This window comes from Dendrobates tinctorius, unplaced genomic scaffold (assembly GCF_039654945.1).
Source record: "Dendrobates tinctorius isolate UK_male_01 unplaced genomic scaffold, ASM3965494v1 ptg000007l, whole genome shotgun sequence".
Taxonomy (NCBI): Eukaryota; Metazoa; Chordata; class Amphibia; order Anura; family Dendrobatidae; genus Dendrobates; species Dendrobates tinctorius.
The window spans coordinates 55992985-56019231 of NW_027361675.1; the positions used below are offsets into that span (position 1 = coordinate 55992985).

Consider the following 26247-nt stretch of genomic DNA (forward strand, 5'->3'; position numbering starts at 1 on the left):
CCACCTTACCTGAATAGTGGGGTACCACACCTCAGGAGGAGGTGCAGTACCTCTGTGGCGACTGAACCCTCAGGGGCGCCACACTTTCTCAAGGGGATGAGAAACTATTCAGCATGTGACCACGTGTATGCATATCATGTACTTTCAATCACACGCATCCCGCTCATGGTGCAAGGACCAGAGAATCCTCACAGCACCCACTGTACACAGTGCAAGGATTCACAAGTCTGCATTAACATAGAATGACTGCAGACTCGTAGCCTGAGGCCGGACAACCCCTATAAAGTTTTGGTCAGCATGATTGCATTGATTACAGTTATGTGTACCTTTTATTATTTATATTTTTGCATGTTAAAGCTTTTTTAAAGAGGAAAGGGTTATTTTGCTTTATCTTTATTAAAACCTTATCACATTTTTTACATTATAGCTTATGTAGACATTAGAAAATGACATTATGCTGATAATGTGTCAGAAATTTTCCAAAATGGTTTCAGTAACGCATAATTTATGACATACAATCTTACTAAGCTCATTATGTGAGGTAGTGACACATGTCTTCAAAAGGATTTTTTCATGAAAAAAAATCAACAGTTAAAAAAATGTTAAGTATTAAAGGAGATATCCGGGATTTTAAAAAAAGATATGTCATTGCTAACAGATGCAACTACCTATCTATTGTACCCGACACCTTTCATTGATCACTCCCACCAGAGATCGAGCTACTCCCTGTTAACAGAGTACCAGTTCATCTTCCTGTTGACAGGGCGGGATTACTGGTGTTATGCTGATTGACAGCTGGCTTCCCCCAATTAGGCAGCGGAGATTTGGCTGTCAATCAGCATGACACCAGTAGTTCTGTCAATAGGAAGAGAAACTGCTGCTCTGTTAACAGTGAGCAGCTGAATATCTGGTAGTAGCGGTCAATGACCTGCGCCGGGTACAACAGATAGGTAGTTGCCTCTGTTAGCAAATACATGCCTTTTTTAAAGTCCCGGATATACCCTTTTACGCTTTAATAAAATAAATATTTTGTAATGGTATAAAATATGAAAAGTGTATTGAAAAGTTTTGTTATTTTCAACTTTTAAACACTAGGGAAAGTAACTGCTGACATTTTTCATGAAAACCTAGTGTAATGCTAGCTTGCGTTACAACTGCATTAAATGTGGTCAGGATCTGCTTGCATGTGTCTGAAGTCACTCCTCCCTCCCAATGTTATCCATGTAATCTCTTTGCCTTTCCCAGAATTGTGTGATGACGATCCCCATCCAGTGCACACAGCCAGTAAGACAATGGCATCTAAAGAGAGTGGCCATCTTTTTAAACCGGGACCGTGGTGTCTCTACATTAGGAGGATCTGTATCAGCAATGAAGCAAATATCAAGAAGCAAACCAGTAATAAAGTAAGAAATTTTAAAATGATGTATAATACATGAGCTATATAAGAACATGACTAACTTATATACAAGTACCTTCAGATGCAGCCATACAACGTGACTATCTTTTAATTGCATTATATTCAAAAAAGTTTATGAACTGTTGTGGATGGTTTAATTCTAATAATTCACATAATGGCGTAAAAGTAAAGACATATAACCCCTTTACTTCCTTAGATGTATCCATACGCACCTGTGACCTGGTACTTAATGACCTTGGACTTATGGATACGTACACATGATTTTGTCTATGTGCGCGCAATCACCACCGGGTGCCAGCTGATTCTGACAGCTGAGACTTGTCACTGGGTGTCAGGATCGGTCCCGTAATGCTCTTGGCATAACCCCCTAAAGTTCGATCGTAGTATTTTGGGAGCAGGCAGAGGGAAGAAAGGGATTGGAAACCCCACGAGGTCTCGATTGTTGCCATGGTGACCTGATGCCGTCATGACAACATCTGGGTCACCAGAGCTAGCAAAGTTGCTTGACCATGCTCAGAGCATGATGAAGCAAGTTTGACTGTCAGTGCAGCGCTGACAGCTTGTATAGCATAGGAATGCTCCTGCATCCCTATGCTATACAAATAATCAAACCACAACTTTTTCCAAAATATTCAAATTGGCACTTCAAAACAAGAATCTACACTAACGGGCAAGCAGGTGTTTCCCTTTCTTCCCCAACACGAAGAGAACCACAAGTATTAAAATCAAATAATTTTATTAAGCAAATGAAAAAAATCTTAAAAATAGCTACATATTCATCTTTTATCAATAACATACCCCAAGGGGATATACAGCAGATCCTAAACATGGAGGTTCTAATTAAAAAATGCATTCAGGGTAATATTTCACATATATACGCACATAAGCATCATAATTAATATTCCATGAACAATAATTTACTTGTAACCATCCAAATGAACTTCTCTTCTAAGCCAGAAAAATCCATACTCCTGGTAAAACAATTAAACCAAGCCTCCCTGGTATATAAAGTGCAAATGCTCAAATCTGTAATCATATATCCAAGTCACCTACAATAGGGACCCCATAAAACTAATAGAGACATTCCAATTTGTAATTACCTTATCCAGACTTAGAGCGTGCCCGTGGTCTGCTGCTGAACCCCGAAGCACGTTTCGCCCTCTTGCTTCTTCCGGGGGTATGTTATTGATGAAAGATGAATATGTAGCTATTTTTAAGATTGTTTTCATTTGTTTAATAAAATTATTTTATTTTAATATTTGTGGTTTGCTTCGTGTTGGGGAAGAAAGGGAAACACCTGCTTGCCAATTAGTGTATACAAATAATCAGCCTGCAAAAAATGAAAGTCCCATAGTGGGACAAAGTAAAAAAAAAAGTTAAAAAAAATGTAAAAATATTAAAAGAAATAAATTAAAATAATTTAAAAAAATCAAAATTTGTTGTACTCGTGAATAAATATTTTTTTGAAAAAAATATAAACAATAAAAGTACACATATTTAGTATCGCTACATTCAGAATGACGTGACCTATATTACTGTCCCACTAGTTAACCCCTTTAGTAAACACCATAAAAAAGCAAGGCAAAAAACAATGCTTTATCATCATACCGCCAAACAAAAAGTGGAATAAAATGCCATAAAAAACCCTAGTATAAATAAACATGGTACCGCTGAAAACAACATCTTGTCTCACTAAAAACAAGCCATCATACAGCTTTATTAGAAGAAAAATAAAAAAGCTATAGCTCTCTGAATAAAGTGATGCAAAAATAATTATTTTTTCTATAAAATAGTTTTTATTGCATAAAAGCCCCAAAACATGAAAAAAATAAATGTGGTATCGCTGTAATTGTACTGATGCAAAGAATAAAGCTTCCTTATCAATTTTAACACACACGGAACGGCATAAAAAAATCCTGAATTACTGGCTTTTGTTCATTCCCAAAAATTGGAATAGACAACGATCAAAAAATGTCATGTATCTGAAAAAGGTACAAATAAAAGCATCAACTAGTCCATAAAAAAAAGCCCTCACATGACTGTCGGCCGAAATATGAAAAAAATTATAGCTCACAAAATATTGTGGTTAATGATGAGCAAATAGTGAAATATTCGGATTTGGGAAAATCGGCACAAATACTTTCTAATATCCATGTATTTGTACCAAATAATGGATCCAATGTAAGTAAATGGGAAAGCTGAATATTTTTTGCTGGATGATTTCACCACCGACAAGTCCCCACTCAGTGATCTGTTAACGGAAATATAGGGGTTTCCACATTACTGGAAGTACAAAGGCTCTGGAAAAACAAAATGGCTCCTCACCCTCCTAAAGAAATTCAGCAAATTCTGTACTCCCAAATCCAAATGCTCCCCCGCCTTCTGATCCCCACAGTGTGCCTAAACCACAAATAGCGTCCACATGTTTGGCATTTCTGAAGCGATAAGAGCCAGCCTTATTTACGGGTGCGTGTCTCTATAAGCATGAGCTGGACATAATATACTGGTGATTATAAGGTAATGGTCACTACAATGTACTAGTCACTACAACAGCAGTTTGCAAATTTCAATCGGCAACATTCATTGCTGCTTGTTTCTGGAAAACACTTATGGAGTGAAAATCGTCACTACACTTGTAGATAAATTCCTAAAGGTGTATGTTTTCCAAAATGGGGTTACTTTGAGAGGGATTCTGCTTTTTGATCACTTAGGGCTATGTCTATGGAGTGCAGAAACTGTTCTAGGAAAATCCGTGCACCAGGAGGCAAATAGCTCTCTGTCCTTCCCAAGTCTCATTGTGTGGCTAAAGGCCCTTTTACATTTAGCGATGCACCAGCGATCCCGACCACGATACGACCTGGTCAGGATCGCTGGTGCATCGCTAAATGATCGCTAGTGAGCTGCCCCACAGGCAGATCGCACAGCAATGCAGTAGAGATACAGCGGACGATACTTAGCTTTCAGACGTGGCGATCCTGACGTCCTCCCGCCCGCCTCCACGCGTCGCTCGTCGGCACCAGCAGAAAGCGCCTGACTAGAAATGGAGCCGGCTGATCTTGCGCGATCAGCGACAGACAGCGGGGGAGCCGGTCGGAGGTAAGTATCACGCATAGCGATATCGCTATAACGTCACAAAATCGGTGACGTTATAGCGATATTGCTAGCGATATCGCTATGTGTAAAACCCCCTTAAGCAGTACTATACAGTCACATATAGGGTATTGCCATGTTCAGTAGAAATTGTGGGAAAAATTATGGTGCCATGCTTACCCACTTCTTGTGTGAAAATATAAAATCTGGGGCTAAAACAAAATTTTGGTGGTATAAATGTGATTATTTTTTCTTCACTGTCCAATGGTATAAAATTATGTGATACACCCGTGGTGTCAGTATAATCACGGAACACCTAGATAAATTTGTTGAGAGGTATAGTTTGTAAAATAGAGCCACTTATCGAGGTTTCCGCTGTTCTAACAGGTCAGGGGCTCTCACAGTGAGTCATGGCACACTCAAACCATAACAGTAAAATCTGCACTATAGTATGGTGCTCCTTCCCTTTTGAACTTTACACTGTGCCTGAATAATATTTCCCGATTATATGTAGAGTAATGGCAAAAAATGGACCTCAGTTTGTTGTAAAAAATTTCCTATTTGTCTTTAGAAAAATTAAAAGCTTGGGGCTAAAATAACATTTTACTGGTAAAAATGTAATTTATTCTTTCTTCACCATTCAATTGTATAAAATTCTGCAAGGCACATGTGGTGTCAATATAATCACTACTTCCCTAGATGAATTCATTGGGAGGTGTAGTTTATAAAATGAGTTCACATATGTAGGGGTTTCTGTTGTTCTGGCACCTCATGGGCTCTGCCAATGTGACATGACACCCTCAAACTATTCCAGCAAAATCTGAACTCCAATATGGCACTTCTTCCCTTCTAATATTTTCACTGTGCCTCAAATGTAGTATTCCCCCACATATGGGGTATCAGTGTACTCAGGAGAAATTGCACAACAAATTGTATGGTGCAATTTCTCCTGTTACCCTTATAAAAATGCAAAATTTGGGGCTAAAATACATTTTTGTGGGGAAAATGTGATTTTTTTTTTTTCATTTTCATGGCTCAACGTTATAAACTTCTGTGACACACCTGGGGGTTCAATGTGCTCACCATACATCTTGATAAGTTTCCTGAGGGGTCTAGTTTCCAAAAACGTGTCAATTGTGGGGGACTTCTACTATTTAGACATGGCATCTGCTAATTGTTTCAGCAAATTTTGCATTCAAAAAGTCAGATGACGCTCATTTCCTTCTGAGTTCTGCTGTGCGCCCAAACAGTGGTTTTCCCCCACATATGAGGTATTGGGATGCTCAGGAGAAATTGCTCAACAAATTTTGTGGTGCTTTTTTTCCTGTTACCCTTGTGAAAATAAAAAAAATGGGTCTAAAGTAAAATTTGTGGCAAAAAGTTTAATGTTCATTTTTTTCCACATTCCAAATGTGAATCACCTGAAGGATTAATAAACATTTTGAATGTGATTTTTTGCACCTTGAGAGGTGCTGCTGTTCTACAGCTCAATATACGTTGAGCTTTTCTGTAATAGTTGGAATTTAGACATTAAAAGGAAAGATGATTTATTAATATATAAAGATCCAACATCAAATCGTTCATGTTTTGCTTTGTATTTCTTGTACAGTAGATATAGATTTCTTTGAAATAGTACATATTATTTATATAAGAAATTCCCACGGGTAAGCATTATAAGGTTTTAACAGACACACTGTTTGATCTGCACTGGAAAAAAAAATACTAATTTACCATCTTCATTGTGTCTCCAATTGGAACATTTATATGTTGGTCAAATAACGTTTTTATTTGTTGCTTGATTTCCTGTCCTATGTAATAAAGGATTTCCCTGCAATGATAAGGCAGCATTCCCTTATTTGTAGGAAATTAATATAATGGCTAAGGTGTTGGTTGAAAAATATATTATTATGTTTCTAGGGCCTGATTCACATGTCAGTATTTTTGCATCAGTATTTAATCAGTGTTTGTATGTCAAAACGAGGAGTGCCTCCAAAACACAGTCTTTCAATTATCATTTTTCTCTGTAATTTCCATTCCTGTATTAGCTTTCAAACACTGATGCAAAAATACTGATGTGTGAATGAGACCTAATCATGCAATTGACATGTTGGAAAATGCATTCCTGGGGAGATATGACTTTATAAGAAAATAAAATGCATAAGCTACGTATTTCATCTCCATTAAATAAACGTAAAAGTGGAAAACATAACCCGCAACCAAATAACATTAATATACAAAATGACTATTCCAAGCTGCTAAAATCTGTCAGTTGGATGTTCATTTTGTGATTCTGCAGTTTTTTTTTACTTTAATGATATGGTATTAAAGCCATTTCATCTCTTGCCAAACCCAATAATTTATCATTTTGCTTTTGTACACCATATCCAGGGATCTATTATTGAGATGGCAAACAGCTACACATAAAGGGAATCTGTCATGAGATTTTTGCGTCATAATTTGACTTTACCATCATGTCTAGACAGATACATCTACATCTACATACAGATCTACATCTCTGGACCAGATATCACCTCCCTACTAAACAGAATCCCTCAATGTCTGTCCACTATTTCATCCTTCTTCTCCGCTAGATTTCTGAAACTCAACATGGACAAAACAGAATTCATCATCTTTCCCCCATCTCACGTGACCCCCCCTACGAACCTATCAATTACAGTAAATGACTGCCCACTCTCCCCAGTCCCACAAGCTCGCTGCCTCGGAGTAATCCTTGACGCTGATCTCTCCTTCAAACCACATATCCAAGCCCTTTCCACTTCCTGCCGACTTCAACTCAAAAATATTTCACGAATCCGTTCATTCCTCACCCAAGAATCTGCAAAAACCCTAGTCCATGCCCTCATCATCTCTCGCCTTGACTACTGCAACCTCATGCTCTGTGGCCTCCACTCAAACACTCTCGCACCCCTCCAATCTATTCTAAACTCTGCTGCCCGACTAATCCACCTGTCCCCCCGCTATTCCCCAGCTTCTCCCCGCTGTCAATCCCTTCACTGGCTCGCAATTGTCCAGAGACTCCATTACAAAACCCTAACCATGACTTACAAAGCCATCCACAACCTGTCTCCTCCATACATCTGTGACCTCGTCTCCCGGTACTTTCCCGCACGCAACCTCCGATCCTCACAAGATCTCCTTCTCTACTCCCCTCTTATCTCCTCTTCCCACAATCGCATACAAGATTTCTCTCGCGCATCACCCCTACTCTGGAACTCTCTACCACAACATATCAGACTCTCACCTACCATCGAAACCTTCAAAAAGAGCTTGAAGACCCACCTCTTCCGACAAGCCTACAACCTGCAGTAACCACCGATCGACCAAACCGCTGCACGACCAGCTCTACCGTCGCCTACTGTATTATCACCCATCCCTTGAAGATTGTGAGCCCTCGCGGGCAGGGTCCTCTCTCCTCCTGTACCAGTTATGACTTGTATTGTTTAAGATTATTGTACTTGTTTTTATGTATACTCCTCCTTACATATAAAGCGCCATGGAATAAATGGCGCTATAACAATAAATAATAATAATAATAATACCATGATTCCAGCAATATGTCACTTACTGACCTGTGGTTTTCACATAATCACTGTTTCCAAAGCTGATTATACCTAGAGGACTATTGAACCTGCTGCCATGCAGTATTTTTCAACTCTATATAACCCCTAGCCCCCACATTATTGACATCCTTCTTCTCATGCACAGTGTACACAAAAAGCTGTCAATCATTGGTGCTGGCGGGGTTATACGTAGCTCAGCATTCAGAGAACTAGTAGATCAGCAACAGTAAGGGTATGTGTACACGTTACAGATTCTAGTGCGGATCCGCAGCGGATTTGACCCTGTGGATCCACAGCAGATTCTGCTGCGGTGTGCAGTACCATTTTAATTAATGGAATCTTAAAAATGCTCTGCAGCATGTCAATTCTTTGTGCGGAATTTGCAGCGTACTTACGCCTCTTCCATTATAGAAATCCCCAGGTGTAAAAACGCAGGGGAAATCCACACAAAATCCGCAGGAAATCTGCACTAAATCCGCAGGTCATTTTACCTGCGGATTTAGCAAAATCCGCCTGTAAAAATCCGCAATGGAATCCGCAACATGTGCACATACCCTAAAGCGGTGATTTTATCAAAACTACAGCAAACAGTGAATGATACATTGCTGTAATCATGGTCTTTTCCCTGACTCTTTTCCCTGCTCTCAGATGGGGTAGTAAAAACCTGGTGACATGATCTTTTTAGCTCTTTCACACCATTTTTTTCAGAATTCTGACCAGTTTCACTTTTTGGTAATAACTGTGGAATGCTCAGTGTATCCCAGTGATTCTTAGGCTATTTGCACACGTTGCGGAATTGCCATGGAAATTCCATTCCGCGGGAAATATGCGAGAAAACCGCATTTTAATTCCCGCCTATTTCCCATGGAAAAGCTAGCGATTTGCAAGCGCAATTAGCTTGCAGAAGGCTAGAGATTTCCAAGCGATCTGTAGCATCGCTTGGAAAACTGATGGTCACACTCGTCAAACATAGTGTTTGACGAGTGTGACCAACTTTTTACTATTAAGGCTGCCTATGCAGCATCAGTAGTAAAAAGATCTAATGTTAAAAATAATAATAAAAAAATGGTGCTTTTATTCACCTTCCGGCGTCCCACGCATCGTTCCCGATCATCGCGATGCTCCTGGCAGGTTCCGTTCTCAGTGATGCATTGCGACAATGACTTTTGTTGATGTCGCGGTCTTGCGAGATCGCGACGTCATCAAAGGTCATTGTCGCAATGCATCACTGGGAATGGGACCTGCCGGGAGCATCGATGAGGCCTGGTGACGCTGCGAGGGACATCGGAAGGTGGGAATATGACGATTTTTTTATTTTAATTCTATTTTTCATAGGGATATGGTACCCAGAGCCTGGTGAAGAATCTCCTCTCCTCCAGACCGTTGGTACCATCCACAAATGTTCAGCTTACTTTTTGCATGGTGGGCACAGCCACATGCGGAAAGTAAGCAGAACAATGCATTCCTATGTGTGCGGATTTTCCCACGATTCCGCACAAAGAATGAGCATGCTGCGTATTTTTCCGCGATGCAATTCCGCCGCAGCATGTGTGGAATGCCAAAGGATTGCATGGGATGCTTTTTTTGGCGTTTTCATGGCACAATCGAGCGTTTAAAATTGCCACGAAAACGCAAAAAAAGCTACGTGTGATCACAGCCTAAGTTTGATTTTTCGTGATATATTGTACTTCATGTTAGTGGTAAATTTAGGTCAATATTTTTTATATTTATTTGTGAAAATATCGGAATTTTGGTGAAAGTTTTGAAAATGTTACAATTTTCAATCTTAATTTTCATACCACTAAACCAGATAGTTCTATGATGCAAAATTGTTAAATTGTTAATAAAAAACATTTCACACATGTCTACTTTACATCAGTATAATTTTTTAAACATAATTTTTTGTTTGGAAGTTAGAAATGCTAAAGGTTAAATCAACAATTTCTGTTTTTTTACACAAAATTTACAAAACCAATTTTTTTAGGGACCACATAACATTTGAAGTGACTTTGAGGGGTTTATATGACAGAAAATATCCAAAAATTATACCATTTTAAAAACTTCATCCATAAACTTCTCAAATGTGATTTTGAGCACTTTGATGAAGCCTTCAGGTGCTTCACAGGAATTTAAGAAATATGAAAGGAAAAAATACAAAAATTACTTTTTTCCCTCAGAAATGTTACTTTAGCCCCAAATTTTGCATTTTCACAAGAGTTAAAGGAAAAAATGGACCATAAAATTTCTTGTGCAATTCCGACTTAGTACGGTGATATCTCATGTAGTGGAAAACTACTGTTTGGGTGTACAGCAAAGCTCGAACAGGAAAGAGTGCCATTTGACTTTAGGAATGCAAAATTGGCCAGAATAGATAACGAACGCCATGTCGTGTTTTCAGAGCTCCTAATGTTCCTAAATGGTGAAAACTCCCTACACATGACCCCATTTTGGATCCTACACACCTCAAGGAAGTTTTCTAGATCTGTCATGAGCAAACTGTACCCACAGGTGCTTCTCAGAATTTTATAATGTTGAGCAGTGAAAATCAAAAAAAAAAATCCACACCGCCTCCAGCAGGGCGAATTTCTATGGCACATGTGACCCTGGATACACCGCCTCCAGCAGGGCGAATTTAAATAATATAACGTGCAGCCGAATACACCGCCTCCAGCAGGCGAATTTCAGAATTACACGTAGAACTGGATACGCCACCTCCAGCAGGGCGACTTTAAATAATAAAGGGAAACACCAGGGAAACTGATACAATGGAGGGCCCTGCGATAGGGAACGGGGACGTGGAGACCTCCTGCACTCCCCTAAGTCAGTGTCTCTACACTCCTAATGATCCCTATGCCGATTCCGCACCGGGTGCCGATCAGGAACTTAAAAACCCTAGCTCGCCCTGCACCTATCCCTTTCTAGTGAAATGGACGGTGCAGAAACTAATCCCACCACTGCACTGAAACACACAAAAGGAAAGTTACAAAACAGGGGTAACAACACTTAGCTTTTCTCTGTTGCTCTTGCTCCCAGCAACAGAGTCCACCACCAGAATTCAGCTTCCACCTGAAGCTACTACACCAGAGCTCTAACACAAACAGAGAGCACAGAATGACAATTGTGCAGAAATATCCTGCAGTAAAACATATAACAGTAGTCAGCAAGTGCTGATGAAAAGATGATAACAAATACAGGGTATTTAGTCGATACTTTTTTTGCAAAACACCAGAGCTCTGCCTGAGCTGCAAGGAACTCCTCTCTCTGTAGTTCCTTCCTCCACCAGACTTGGTTGGAAATGAGAAATATCACCAACCGTGATTGCAACCACCTGACACTCTTTTATAGGTAAGAGCCAGCAATCACACCTGCTTCATTATCATGTGCAGTAACACTAACCACCACCGGGGGCAAACTAGAACAAAGACACAACTGTGTAATGACCCAAGTGGCCACTGGGGGCAAAACTATCTCTAAGCAACCAGCTCAAAGGAAAAAAAGGTTACTAGTGCTTTTATCTGTCATGATCCAGCATGGATCATGACAGTACCCTCCCTTAATGAGGGGCCTCTGGACCCTGAAGACCGCTCCTCATCAGGGAACCACCTACAGAGGGGACGCCCAGATCCAGAGTTCACCTTACACTCTTTATAGATAAGAGCCAGCAATCACACCTGCTTCATTATCATGTGCAATAACACTAACCACCACCGGGGGCAAACTAGAACAAATAAACCACTGTATAATGACCCTAATGGCCACTGGGGGCAAAACTATCTCTAAGCAACCAGCTTAAAGGAAAAAAAAAGGTTACTAGTGCTTTTATCTGTCATGATCCAGCATGGATCATGACTGTTTTCCAACAAAAATGTTGCTTTAGCCTGATTTTTTTTATTTTAACAAGGATAGCAGGAGAAATGGAACATACAATTTGTTGTACAACTTCTCCCGGGATTCCTGATACCCCATAGGTGGTAGAAAACTACTGTTTGGGTGCACGGCAGGGCTTGGGAGTGATGGAGCACCATTTGACATTTGTAACAAAAAAATTGTCTGGAACAGATTGCGGACACCATGTAGTATTTGCAGAACCCCTGATGTGACTAAACAGTGGATACCCCAGACAAGTGATCCCATTTTGCAAACTAGACCACTCAGGGAATGTATCTAGATGTGTGATGAGCACCTTGAACTCCCCGGTGCTTCACAAAATGTTATGTTATCTGTGAAAATATGAAAAATAAATTTTTCCTACAATAATGTTGTTTTAGCTTGAATTTTTTTACTTTCACAAAGGTAATAGGAAAAAATTACATGTACAATTTGTTGTGCAATTTCTCCTGAGTACGCTGATACTCCATATGTGGTAGAAAACTACTGTTTGGGCACATGGAATGGCTCGTAAAGGACGCCATTTTGGTTGCAATAGGTTGTAAACGCTCTGTCACATTTGAAGAGCCCTGACATGCAAAAACAGTAAAAATGAAAAAAAAAAACACAAGTGACCCCATTTTGGAAACTGAACCTCTCAAGGAATTCATCTCTTGGAGTAATGAGCATTTTTAACTCTCTGACAATTCACAGAATTGGGTAACATTGAGCTGAGTAAATTAAATATTACCATTTTTTCCACTAAAATATTTCTTTGGCCCCAAGTTTGTAATTTTAAAAGAGGTAATAGGAGAAAATGAACAGTACAATTTGTTACAAAATCTCTCTTGAGTGCGCCAATACCCTATAAGGCTAGTTTCACACTAGCGTTTTGAAGCGCAGCGACGGCCTGCGCACGGCCGCCGCTAAGCCCCGCCCCCTGCCACGCCCCGCCGGTAGCTCCGCCCACCGGCACATGACGCTGCATGCGCCCTGCGTCCCCTATCTTTATCACAGGGGCGCAAGCCGTGCGCAGTATGTGTTTGGCGGCTCATGCGCCTTTTTGACGGTGCGCCGACGCAACCAAACTGCAGCAGGTTGCGTTTGGTGCAGGTCGGCGCACCGTCAAAAGGACGCATGCGCCGCCAAACGCATACTGCGCACGGCCTGCGCCCCCAGTGATAAAGATAGGGGACGCAGGGCGCATGCAGCGTCATGCGCCGGTGGGCGGAGCTACCGGCGGGGGCGCGGCAGGGGCGGGGCTTAGCGGCGGCCGTGCGCAGGCCGTCGCTGCGCTTCAAAATGCTAGTGTGAAACTAGCCTAAGTGGTCAAAAACTACTTTTGAAGCACAGTGCAAAGCTCAAATGGAAAGGTGCACCATATTGGAGTGCAGATTTTGCCGTTATGATTTGCAGGTTCCACGCCACATTGTCAGAGCCCCTGAAGTACAGAACTCTCTATAATTGACCCCATTTTACAAACTACATCTCTCAATTAATTAATCTAGTGGTACAGTGATGACATTGACACTACTGGTGTGTCACAGAATTGTATACCATTGGGCAGTGAGAAAAAAAGTTTAATCCCAGATTTTACATTTTCACAAAAATGATAAAATTAATCTAACAAAGGGTTAATGTCACCTTACAATCGAATGGTGACATTAACCCTTTGTTAGATTAACCCACTCGCCACCAGTATAGGGCACTGGGAAGCCCACGCATTTTTTAACAATGAATTAACCCCTTAAAATAACAACTACAACTCCCAAATTTTGCACACAATCCCTCATCTAATTATTAGTCAAGGACATATAAAAAAGCATGAAATGAAATTCTTTACTGAATGTAAACAATGTGTCATTTCATGTCGGGTTGGGGAATGATTTGATAGAAGCCGGCAATTTAATTAGCGGCTATTCTGCTATGAAGAACTCTGTGAAATATATATATATATATATGTTTGTCACAATGACATGTATGTATATACAGTATATATATATATGTATTCTATGTGTATATATCTATTCTTTCTTTCTTTATTAAACCTGTCAGTGTGAGTTTACTGTATAGCGCGCTGAATTGCCGGCTATTCTAAAAGACACCGGGTGCGTATTTCTCGCAAGTCACATGTGTGGTCCGTGTGTAATCCGTATTTTTTGCGAACCCATAGACTTGCATTGGCGTATTATGGGCGTAGTACGCTGACAATCGCAGCATGCTGCGATTGGCACGGACCGTAGAATACACCCAAGAAATATACGGCTGTTGGGAGCTGCCCCATAGAGAATAATTTGTCCGTGTGTAAAGCGTGCTTTTAACACCTCTCACTCGTCCGTATTCCTCGCCAGTGTGACCCCGGCCTTAGACACTGTTGCTAGCTTAGTCTAAGGCTATGTGCACACGCTGCGGATTCACCAGCGGATTTTTTCTGTGCGGATCCACAGGTAAAACCGCAGGTAAATTGAACTGCGGTTTTCCTGCGGATTGGCCAGCGATTTTCCCCTGCGGTTTGACACCTGGACAATGGAATAGGTGTCAAACCACAGCGGAATCCACAGAAAGAATTGACATGTTAATTCTTTCTGTGGATTTAAAATCACAGCTTTTCCACAGTGAATAATCCGCAGCATGTGCACTGCGGATTGTAAATCCCATAGACTTACATTGTACTGTACACTGTCTGCGGAACTGCTGTTGATCCGCAGAGGCCAATCCGCTGCGGATCCACAACAAAATCTGCAGCATGTGCACATACCCTAACAGGTCATCATAGTTACCAGACCTGGAGGTCATCATTTGACCTCCGGCTGCCTTGACAACCCTCGGCTCCCCAAAACTTCTAAATGCTGCGATTGCTATTGATTTCAGCATCTGGAAGATAACACAGGGTTAACAATATTGGGGCCTGTGCCAATCAGATTCCGATGATGTCACCGGTCAGCGATATAGCTCTGTACCAGAATCCTAGCACTTAGAAGACTCTGGAAGTCCTGAGGGCTGCAAGACCGGTGTCCGTAAAAAAGTTAGCACTGCTCAGAGCCCAGCAAGCACCAACATTTATTTACCATTGGAAGAGGTTAAAACAAGGCTGTCTACTTCACAAATTTTCATGATATGCTATAACTTTAGTTAATTGGGTATCATGAGACATATGATGTCTATGTGAGGTGCTGTCCTCAAATTAAGGTCATGTACATTAGATTGTCCTCCAGTGTGATAATTGGAGAATTGCTGATGGAAATTCAGTGTCTAACAGGATAATTTGAATATTCCAGCAGTTATCATGTCCTATCTGTGAGTCTGCAAATATAGTATTAAAATATAATATAAAGTAAAAAAACAAAACTGCAACTTACTAATGTTCTATCTTGATGCTGTTAAAATTTGCCAAAAAAGAAAGCTAAAAATCCACAAGGCTGTATTGAGAAAAAATACCACTTATTATAGGTACTGTGGTGTAGTGATCACTGTGTCCACTAGGGCACGCTATGTGGGTGTCCCAGGACGGACGGATAGCCCTGTCCAGAGTGGTAACAGGAGCAGGGTCCTAAATGACCGATATATGTATCCCAAGGTGGGTGGCCTTGGGATGAAGGCTTGATTTTGTGCTGATGTTTTGTTCCAATGTGTTAGGGAGAAACCTTCAGGTGATTGGTGAGATGGGTGGGATCAATCACCTTCAAACCCACCTAGGGGTGTGTGTCTAGAACGCCATAGTAAAGTATATGTGTGTGAATGGTTGTAGGACCTGTGATGAGGTCATAGCCATGTGATCCGTTGGGCATGGAGATACGGACCATATAAGGTGACCAGGATAGGTCACATGAGTGAATGCTTGGACCCGGTTGGTCTGTATGGAAGGTCTCGCCTGCCTGACGTGCTCAGGAAGATGTGTGTGCCTTCCTGTGTGCACGTGGGGACGCTGAGTAGCATGGCTGCACATGTCTGAGCATTCCCAGGAGAGGGAATGAATGTCTAAACTGAGAAGCAGCTATGAGGTAACCTGGACAGGGGATATAACTGTGAGGCTAGAGAGCCTGCGTACTGGACATAGCAAAGCCTGTGTGACCACAGAATTAACAGAGAGAAGCTCTGTCATGGACGCTATGCTGACCTGATATGAACTTTCTATTGCTGTTGATGGTTTATGCTGCCTAATAAACCGAATGGACTGAGATATGTTGAGAAACCTGTGCCGGACCTGATTTATCGGCTGCCTAGCGAGTATCTCCTACCTTAATAAAAAGCGCTACCTTACAGTACATTAACCCCCAAGGGTGGTTTGCATATTAAAGGGAATCTGTTACCCCATTTTTCAAGAATCATTTGCCGTCACCACCATCAGGGGCTTATCTACAGCATTCTGTAATGCTGTAGATAAGCCCCCGATGTAACCTGAAAGACAAGAAAAACGAGTTATATTATATTTACCAGGGGGCGGTCTGGTCTTGGTCCGATGGGTGTTGAGGTCCGGTGCCTCCCATCTTTTAATGGTGACGTCCTCTTCTTTGCTGCCTCTCGTGACTCCGGCGCAGGCGCTCTGCTCTGCCCTGTTGAGGGCAGAGCAGAAAACTGCAGTGCGCAGGCACCGGATCTCTCTCGGCGCCTGCGCACTGCAGGACTCTGCTCTGCCCTCAACAGGGCAGAGCAGTGTGCCTGCACTGGAGCCACGACAGGCAGAAAAGAAGAGGACGTCACCGTTAGAAGATGGGAGGCGCCGGACCGGACCACGACACCCATCGGACCCGAACCGGACCCGGACTGCCCCTGGGTGAGTATAATATAACTCATTTTTCTTATCTTTCAGGTTACATCGGGGGCTTATCTATAGCATTACAGAATGCTGTAGATAAGTCCCTCATGGCGGTGCCGGCAGCTGATACTCGAAAAGTGGGGTGACAGATTCCCTTTAATGACCAGGCCAGTTTTTACAATTCTGACCACTGTCCCTTTATGAGGTAATAACTCTGGAACGCTTCCATGTATCCCGGTGATTCTGATATTGTTTTCTCAGGACTTATTATATTTCATGATAGTGATAAAATTTATTTGCTATTACTTGCATTTATTTGTGAAAAATACAAAAATTTGACGTAAATTTTGAAAATTTCACAATTTTCCAACTTTGCCTTTTCATGCCCTTAAATTATAGATATGTCACATAAAATACTTAATAAGTAACATTTCCCACATGTTTACAGTGCCTTTTGAAAGTATTCGGCCCCCTGGAACTTTTCAACCTTTTCTCACATATCATGCTTCAAACATAAAGATACCAAATGTAAATTTTTGGTGACGAATCAACAAGTGGGACACAATTGTGAAGTTGAGCGAAATTTATTGGTTATTTTAAATTTTTGTGGAAATTCAAAAACTGAAAAGTGGAGCGTGCCATATTATTCGGCCCCTTTAACTTAATACTTTGTTGCGCCACCTTTTGCTGCGATTACAGCTGCAAGTCACTTGGGGTATGTATCAGTTTTGTACATCGAAAGACTGAAATTTTTGCCCTTTCTTCCTTGGCAAACAGCTCGAGCTCAGTGAGGTTTGATGGAGATCGTTTGTGAACAGCAGTTTTCAGCTCTTTCCACAGATTCTTGATTGGATTCAGGTCTGGACTTTGACTTGGCCATTCTAACACCTGGATACGTTTATTTGTGAACCATTCCATTGTAGATTTTGCTTTATGTTTGGCATCATTGTCTTGTTGGAAGACAAATCTCCATCCCAGTCTCACGTCTTTTGCAGACTCCAACAGGTTTTCTTCAAGAATGGTCCTGTATTTGGCTCCATCCATCTTCCCATCAATTTTAATCATCTTCCCTGTCCCTGCTGAAGAAAAGCAGGCTCAAGCCATGATGCTGCCACCACCATGCTTGACAGTGGGGATGGTGTGTTCAGGGTGATGAGCTGTGTTGCCTTTACACCAATCATATCGTTTGGCATTGTTGCCAAAAAGTTCGATTTTGGTTTCATCTGACCAGAGCACCTTCTTCCACATGTTTGGTGTGTCTCCCAGGTGGCTTGTTGCAAACTTTAAACAACACTTTTTATGGATATCTTAGAAAAATTTCTTTCTTCTTGCCACTCTTCCATAAAGGCCAGATTTGTGCAGTGTATGACTGATTGTTGTCCTATTGACAGACTGTCCCACCTCAGCTGTAGATCTCTGCAGTCCATCCAGACTGTTCATGGGCCTCTTGGCTACATCTCTGATCAGTCTTCTCCTTGTTTGAGATGAAAGTTTAAAGAGACGGCCGGGTCCTGGTAGATTTGCAGTGGTTTGATACTCCTTCCATTTCAATATGATCGCTTGCACAGTGCTCCTTGGGATGTTTAAAGTTTTGGAAATCATTTTGTATCCAAATCCAGCTTTAAACTTCTCTACAACAGTATCATGGACCTGCCTGTTGTGTTCCTTGGTCTTCATGATGCTCACCTGTGCATCAAACAGAACCCTGAGACTATCACAGAGAAGGTGCAGTTATACGGAGACTTGATTACACACAGGTGGATTATATTTATCATAACTAGTCATTTAGGACAACATTGGATCATTCAGAGATCCAAAAAGAACTTCTGGAGTGAGTTTGCTGCACTGAGAGTAATGGGGCCGAATAATATTGCACGCCCCACTTTTCAGTTTTTGAATTTCCACAAAAATTTAAAATAACCAATAAATTTCATTCAACTTCACAATTTTGTCCCACTTGTTGTTGATTCTTCACCAAAAATTTACATTTGGTATCTTTATGTTTGAAGCATGATATGTGGGAAAAGGTTGAGAAGTTCCAGGGGGTCGAATACTTTCACAAGGCACTGTACTTTTTACATCAGCACAATTTTGGAACCAAAATTTTCTTTTTGGAAGTTATAAGTGTTAAAAATTAGAGTATTTTTCGTACTATAAGACTCACTTTTTCCCCAAAATTTTTTTTGGGGAAAATGGGGGTGCGTCCTATAGTCGGAATATACTTGCAAATGTTGCAGCAACGCTCTATGATGGGGCGGCAGCGGTCTGTGCTGGGGCAGCTGCTCTCTGTGCAGCGTGGTTGGGCTCCGCCGGCATTTTGTCAAAGCCCGGAGGCCTCCACAGCTCCATTGCTGTGATGCGATGGCCTCTGATTAAATAGCCGCTGGAGGCGGCGCATGCTGATATTCAGATCTCGGCAATGAGATCTCATCTCTCGAGATCTCGTCCTCGGTGCCGAGATCTGAATGTGAGCATGCGCTTCCCCAGTGGCCATTTTCACAGAGGCTACTGCATCGCAGCAATGAAGCTGCAGGGGCCTACGGGCCTTGACAAAATTCCAGCTGAGTCCCCCCATGCAGCACAGAGAGCCACCACTGCCCCAGCATAGAGAGCCACCACTGCCCCAGCACAGAGAGCCACCACTGCCCCAGCACAGAGAGCCACCACTGCCCCAGCACAGAGAGCCGCCGCCGCCCCAGCACAGAGCACTTTAAACCCCCAAGTGCTTCACTCAAGTTTATAACGTAGAGCTGGAAAAGTAAAAAATCATATTTTTTCCACAAAAATGATCTTTTTGACCCCAATTTTTTATTTTCACAAGGGTAACAGAAGAAATTGGACTCCAAAAGTTTTTGTGCCAATTGTCCTGATTATGCTGATACCCCAAATGTGGGGGTAAACCACTGTTTGGGTGCATGACAAAGCTCAGAAGGGAAGGAGCGCCAGATTTTACTGTTATGGCTTGCCAGTGCCATGACCCACTGGGAGAGCCCATGAGGTGCCAAAACAGCGGAACTCCCCAAAAGTGACCCCACTTTATGAACTACACCTCTCAATTAATTCATCTACTTGTGCAGTGATCATATTGACACCATGAGTGTGTCACAGAATTTTATACCATTGGGCAGTGAGGACAAAATAACTCCATTTTTCCAATCAAAATTTTGTTTTAGCCAAAGATTTTACATTTTCAAACAAGAAGTGGGTAAAAATGGCAATAAAATTTGTCCCACAATTTCTACTAAATGTTGAAATACTCCATATGTGGCTGTACAGTACTACTTAGCCATGCGGAGAGACTCGGGAGGAATGTAGGGCTATTTGGCTATTCAAGTGAAAGGGTGTGTGCACATGTCAGTGTGTTTCCACGGACCATGTGTCCGTGGGCAAAATACGCTGACATGTCCGTTTTTAATGTCAGCACAGGCCATAAAACATCCCTCACACGTGCATACTCATAACACGCATTGATATCATCCATGTGACACCCATTGGCGCCTGGTAAGACGCATTACAGTAAGCGTTGTTCGTTATCGCTGGGTGCGGAACACAGCTCTCATCATTCTCCCATGCTCTGCCGGCAATCGGTGCGAGCAGGGTAGAATGATGAGAGTTACATTTAAGTAATAAAAGAGACAGCAGGTGGTGGCTGATTGGACTATTACTCCCATCAGCCTACCCCTGCTGCTGCTAATAACAGTAACAGCAGGAGTGGAGGATGGAAGTATTCATCTGCCGTTCCTGCGCTGTAAATAAATATGTTAATTAAAAAGAAAAACGGCGTGGGATTCCCCTATTTTTGATAACCAGCCAGACAAAACTCACAGCTGGGGGCTGTCACCCTCAGCTGTCAGCTTCAGCAAGGCTGGTTATCAAGAATGGAGGGGTCCCCACTCTGTTTTTTTAAATATTTAAATAAATAATTTTAAAAAACGGTGTGGGTTCCCCCCCATTTTTGACAACCACCCTTGCTAAAGCTCACAGCTAGGGGCTGGAATTCTCAGGCTGGTAAAGGGCCAAGGATATTTACCCCCCAGCCTAAAAATAGCAGCCTACAGCTGCCCAGAAAAGGCACATCTATTAGATGCGCCAATTCTGGTGCTTCGCCTGGCTCTTCCCACTTGCCCTGTAGCAGTGGCAAGTGGGGTAATATTTGTGGGGTTGATGTCACCTTTTCAAATGTAGGACTTTATTCTGGGTGTTTGCGTTTATTCACAATACAGCTATAGGATTAGTAATGGATGCATGTCTTATAGACCTCGGCGTTACTTAGCTGTGGGCTTGATGTCACCTGAAAGGTGACATCAACCCCACAAATATTACCCCACTTGCCACCACTACAGGGCAAGTGGGAAGAGCGGGGCAAAGCACTAGAATTGCATCCATCTTTTCTGGGTAGCTGTGGGCTGCTATTTTTAGGCTGGGGGGTCAATAATCCATGGCCCCTTACTAGCTTGAGAATACCAGCCCCCAGCTGTGAGCTTTAGCAAGGCTTGTCAGAAAAGGGGAGACCTCAGGACTGTTTTTTAATTATTTATTTAAATAATTAAAAAACAGCATGAGGACCCCTCTATTCTTGATAACTAGCCTTGCTGAAGCTGACAGCTGAGGGTTGCAGCCCCAGCTGTGAGTTTTGTCAAAAATAGGGTGGAACCCACACCGTTTTTATTAAATTATCGTATTTATTTACAACACAGGAGCGGCAGATGAATACTCCCATCCGCCGCTCCTGCTGTCACTGTTATTAGCAGCAACAGGGGTAGACTGTCCCAATTGCCACCACCTGCTGTCTTTTTTTATTACTTAAATGCTCGCGCCAATCACCGGCAGAGCAGGGGAGAATGATGTGAGCCATGTTCAGCAACCAGTGCCGGGGAGCAGCGCTTACTGTAACGATTTTTCCCTGGCACCCGTCCTTGTGGTACTGATGCACCACACGTTTGCTGCCAGTATTAGGCTATGTGACCACGTTGCGTGTTAAAACGGAGACTAAAAACCGGACTCCTTCCCAGAAATCGCGCGTTTTTTTCCGCGCGATTTCACCGCGATTTTACCGCGATTCTGTTTGCGATTTTGCCGCGATTTTCTCAAGCGCTTTCCAAGCGATTTGAAGCATCGCTTGGAAAGTGATTGAGAGGTTGGTCACACTCGTCAAACATAGTATTTGACAAGTGTGAGCAGCTTTTTACTATTGAGGCCGCAATAGTAAAAGATAAAATGTTAAAAATGATAAAAAAATAAAAAATCGGGGTATATTTACCTTCCGACGTCCCGCGCTGCCATCCCGGGCCACAGTGTTCCCAGTAATGCCTTGCGAGACCTGTGATGACGTTGGTCTCGCGTTACTATAGCGATCTCGCGAGACCGCTAGAGTCACGTGAGACTACGTCATCACAGGACCTTGCCGCAAGGCATTACTGGGAACACTTAGGCCGGGAATGCAGCGCGGGACGTCGGAAGGTAAATATACCCCGATTTTTTATTTTTTATTCTTTTTTTTACAGGGGTATGGTACCCAGGGCCTGGAGGACAGTCTCCTCTCCTCCACACCGTGGGTACCAACCGCACATGAGACGCTTAACTTCCCGCATGGTGGGCATAGCCACATGCGGGAAGTAAGCGATTCTCATGCATTCCTATGGGTGCGGAATCGCGGCAATTCTTTGCGATTCCGCACAAAAGAATGACCATGTTGCAATTTTTTCCGCGAAGCGATTCCGCCGCGGAAAAAAGCGCAGCATTAGCACAGCATGTGCGGAATGCCATAGGAATGCATGGGGTGCGTTCTGTACTCGATTTTTAAACGTTTTCGCGCCGAAAATCGCAGCAAAAATGCTTAAAAATCGCATCGTGGGCACAGCCTTACACACACGGCACTGACATCTTTGGTACTGAAAATATCAGAACTTGTGAAAGAGGCCTCATAGCGGGTTTTTATGTTTGGCAGCTGTCACACGATAAAAGACACTTTTTATTGCAAAAAATAGTTTTTGCATCACCACATTTTGAAAGCTATAATTTTTTCATATTTTGGCCCACAGAGGCTTATGTGGTCTTGTTTTCTGCAGGACGAGCTGACGTTTTTATTGGTACCATTTTTGGGCACATAACATTTTTTGATCGCTTTCTATTCCAATTTTTGGGAGATAGAGTGAGCAAAAACCCGCAATTCATGTATTTCTTTTCGGGGGGGGGGGGGGGCGTTTATACCGCTTCGTGTGTGGTAATATTGATAAAGCAGTTTTATTCTTTGGGTCAGTATAATTACAGAGCTACCACATTTATATTGTTTTTTTATGTTTGGGCGCTTTTATATAATAAAAACTATTTTATAGAAAAAATAATTATTTTGCATCGCTTTATTCTGAGAGCTTTAACTTTTTATTTTTCCACTGATGGAGCTTTATGGCACCTTGTTTTTTGCAGGACAAGACAATGTTTTCACCAGTGCCACATTTATTTATATCCATCTTTTCGATCGCGTGTTATTCCACTTTTTGTTTGGCGGTATGATGATAAAGCATTATTTTTTTTTGTCTTTTTTTTATTTTTGGTGTTCACTAAAGGGGTTAACTACTGGGATAGTTTGATAGGTCAGGTCGTTGCATATACCAAATATGTTTACTTTTATTGTTTAGATCTTTTTTCATTCAAAAATTTATTTAGTGATAGAATTTTATTGATTTTTTTAGAATTATTATTTTTAAAAAAATATTTTTACAATTTTACATTTTTTTTTTACTTTCTCCTTATTTTACACTTTGTCCCACTATGGGACAATCATTTTTTTGCATGCTGATTGCTTCTATAGTATTGAGATGAAGCAGCATCTGAATACCATAGAAGCTGTCAGCACTGCACTGACACAGGTAGACTTGCTGATCACTTCTCATGATTAATAAGTTTCCCAAATTTCCTAGCTCTGGTGAGCCAGATGTTATCATGATATAAATAAAAATGAAAAAAGCATATACAGAATGGGAGGAATAGGGCTAAGCAACAGCACATGTGAAAAAGACTTGGGTATACTAATAGATCACAGACTGAATATGAGTCAACAGTGTAATGCAGCAGCAAAAAAGGCAAATGCAATTCTAGGATGTATTAACAGAAGCATACAGTCTAGATCACGTGAAGTCATTATTTCCCTCTACTCCTCTTTGGTCAGACCTCATCTGGAATATTATGTCCAGTTTTGGGCACCACATTTTAAAAAAGACATCAACAAACTGGAGCAAGTTCAGAAAAGAGCGACCAGAATGGTGACCGGTCTGCAAACCCTGTCTTATGAGGAAAGGTTGCAGGATTTGGGAATGTTTAGTTTGCAAAAGAGAAGACAGAGAGGAGACTTAATAGCTGTCTACAAATATCTAAAGGGCTGTCACATTGTAGAAGGATTAACTTTATTCTCATTTGCAAAAGGAAAGACTAGAAGCAATGGGATGAAACTGAATGGGTGGAGACACAGATTAGATATTAGAAAAAACTTTTTGACAGAGTGATCAATGAGTGGAACAAGCTGCCACGAGAAGTGGTGAGTTCTCCTTCAATGGAAGTCTTCAAACAGAGGCTGGACAGACATCTGACTGGGATGATTTAGCGAATCCTGCTTTGAGCAGGGGGTTGGACCAGATGGCCCAGGTGGTCCCTTCCAACTCTACGATTCTATGATGACATCTGCTCACCATGGCAATGATCGGGACCCTGCATCATGTCGTGGGGTCTCCAGTACAAAAGCAGAGGGGCTGTCATCCCTTTGCCGGCTCCCAGAATGCTGCAATCTTGTTTGATCACAGTATTTCAGGGGTTATAGTGTCGGGAGCTGTCTGTGACTGCTCCTGGCACCTAGTGCTGAGTGTCAGCTGTGAGAATCAGCTGACACTTGGCCGCGCAAACTCGTGAGCGTGGCCAATCGCGATGACGTACTATTCCATCCATGGTCAAATTGTGCCTGGTCACATGGACGGAATAGTAAGTCGGATGTCAGTAGGGTGTTAAAGTTGTGTAGTTCAATCGAAGATCACAATGAATACATATATAAGGGTTTTAAATAATACTTAATAATATACATACAGTTGTGATCAAAAGTTTACATACCCTGACAGAATTTTTGCTTTCTTGGCCTTTTTTTTTTAGAGAATATGAATGTTAACACCAAAACTTTTTCTCCACTCATGGTTAGAGATTGGGTGAAGCCAATTATTGTCAAACTACTGTGCTTTCTCTTTATAAATCACAATGACAACCTAAAACATCTAAATGAATCTGATCAAAAGTTCACATACCCTGGTGATTTTGGCATGATACCATGCACAGAAGTTGACACAAATGGATTTGAATGGCTACTGAAGGTAACATCCTCACCTGTGACCAGTTTTCTTGTAATCAATGTCTGTGCATAAAACCTGAGTAAGTCTCTGGGATCCAGACAGACTCTTGCATCTTTCATCCAGCCACTGACATTTCTGGATTATGAGTCATAGGGAAAGCAAAAGAATTGTCAAGGGATTTATGGGAAAAGGTAGTTGAACTGTATAAAACCGGAAAGGGATACAAAAAGATATCCAAGGAATTGATAATGCCAGTCAGAAGTGATTAACAAATGGAAAATCAGGGGCTCTGTAAAAACAAAACTACGGTCAGGTAGACCAACAAAAATTTTGTCCACAACTGCCAGGAAAATTGTTCGGAATGCAAAGAAAAACCCACAAATAAAATCAGCTAAAATACTGGTCTCTCTGAAAATTAGTGGTGTGGTTGTTTCAAGATGCACAATATGGAGGCACTTAAAGAAAAATGGGCTGCATGGTCGAGTTGCCGGAAGAAAACCATTACTGCGCAAATGCCACAAAGTATCACGCAAAACAACACAGAGACAAGCCTCAAAACTTCTGTAACAATGTAATTTGGAGTGATGAGACCAGAAATGACCCTTTTCTTCTACAACCACAAATGTTACATTTGGAGAGAAGTCAACAAGACCTATGATGAAAGGAACACCATTCCTACTGTAAAGCACGGAGGTGGATCACTGATGTTTTGTGGATGTGTGAGCTACAAAGGCACAGGAAACTTGGTCAAAGTTGAAGGAAAGATAAATGCGGCACGTTATCAGCAAATACTGGAGGCAAATTTGCAATCATCAGCCTGGAAGCTGCACATGGGATGTACTTGGATGTTCCAACATGACAACAATCCAAAACACAAGGCCAAGTTGATCAGTCATTGGCTACAGCAGAACAAAGTGAAGGTTCTGGAGTGACCATCTCAGTCTCCTGACCTCAATATCATTGAGCCACTCTGGGGAGATCTCAAGCGTGCAGTTCATGCTAGACAGCCCAGGAATTTAAAGGAATTGTTGACTTTTTACCAAGAAGAGTTGGGCAGCTTTACCATCTGAGAAAATAAAGAACCTCATCCATAACTACCACACAAGACTTCAAGCTGTCATTTATGTTAGAGGAAGCAATACATGGTATTAAGAAATGTGGTATGTGAACTTTTGATCAGGGTCATTTGAATGTTTTGGGTTGTCA

General features: G+C 41.7%; 1 protein-coding gene across 1 annotated transcript in view; it reads left to right on the forward strand.

Moving 5' to 3' along the window:
• The window catches only part of LOC141086031 (uncharacterized), a 971752-nt gene that overhangs the window by 895739 nt on the left and 49766 nt on the right, over positions 1–26247 (forward strand). The window contains exon 96 of the mRNA XM_073571764.1: positions 1246–1403. Coding sequence (XP_073427865.1) covers positions 1246–1403 — 158 coding nt within the window. The remainder of the gene's footprint in view (positions 1–1245; positions 1404–26247) is intronic.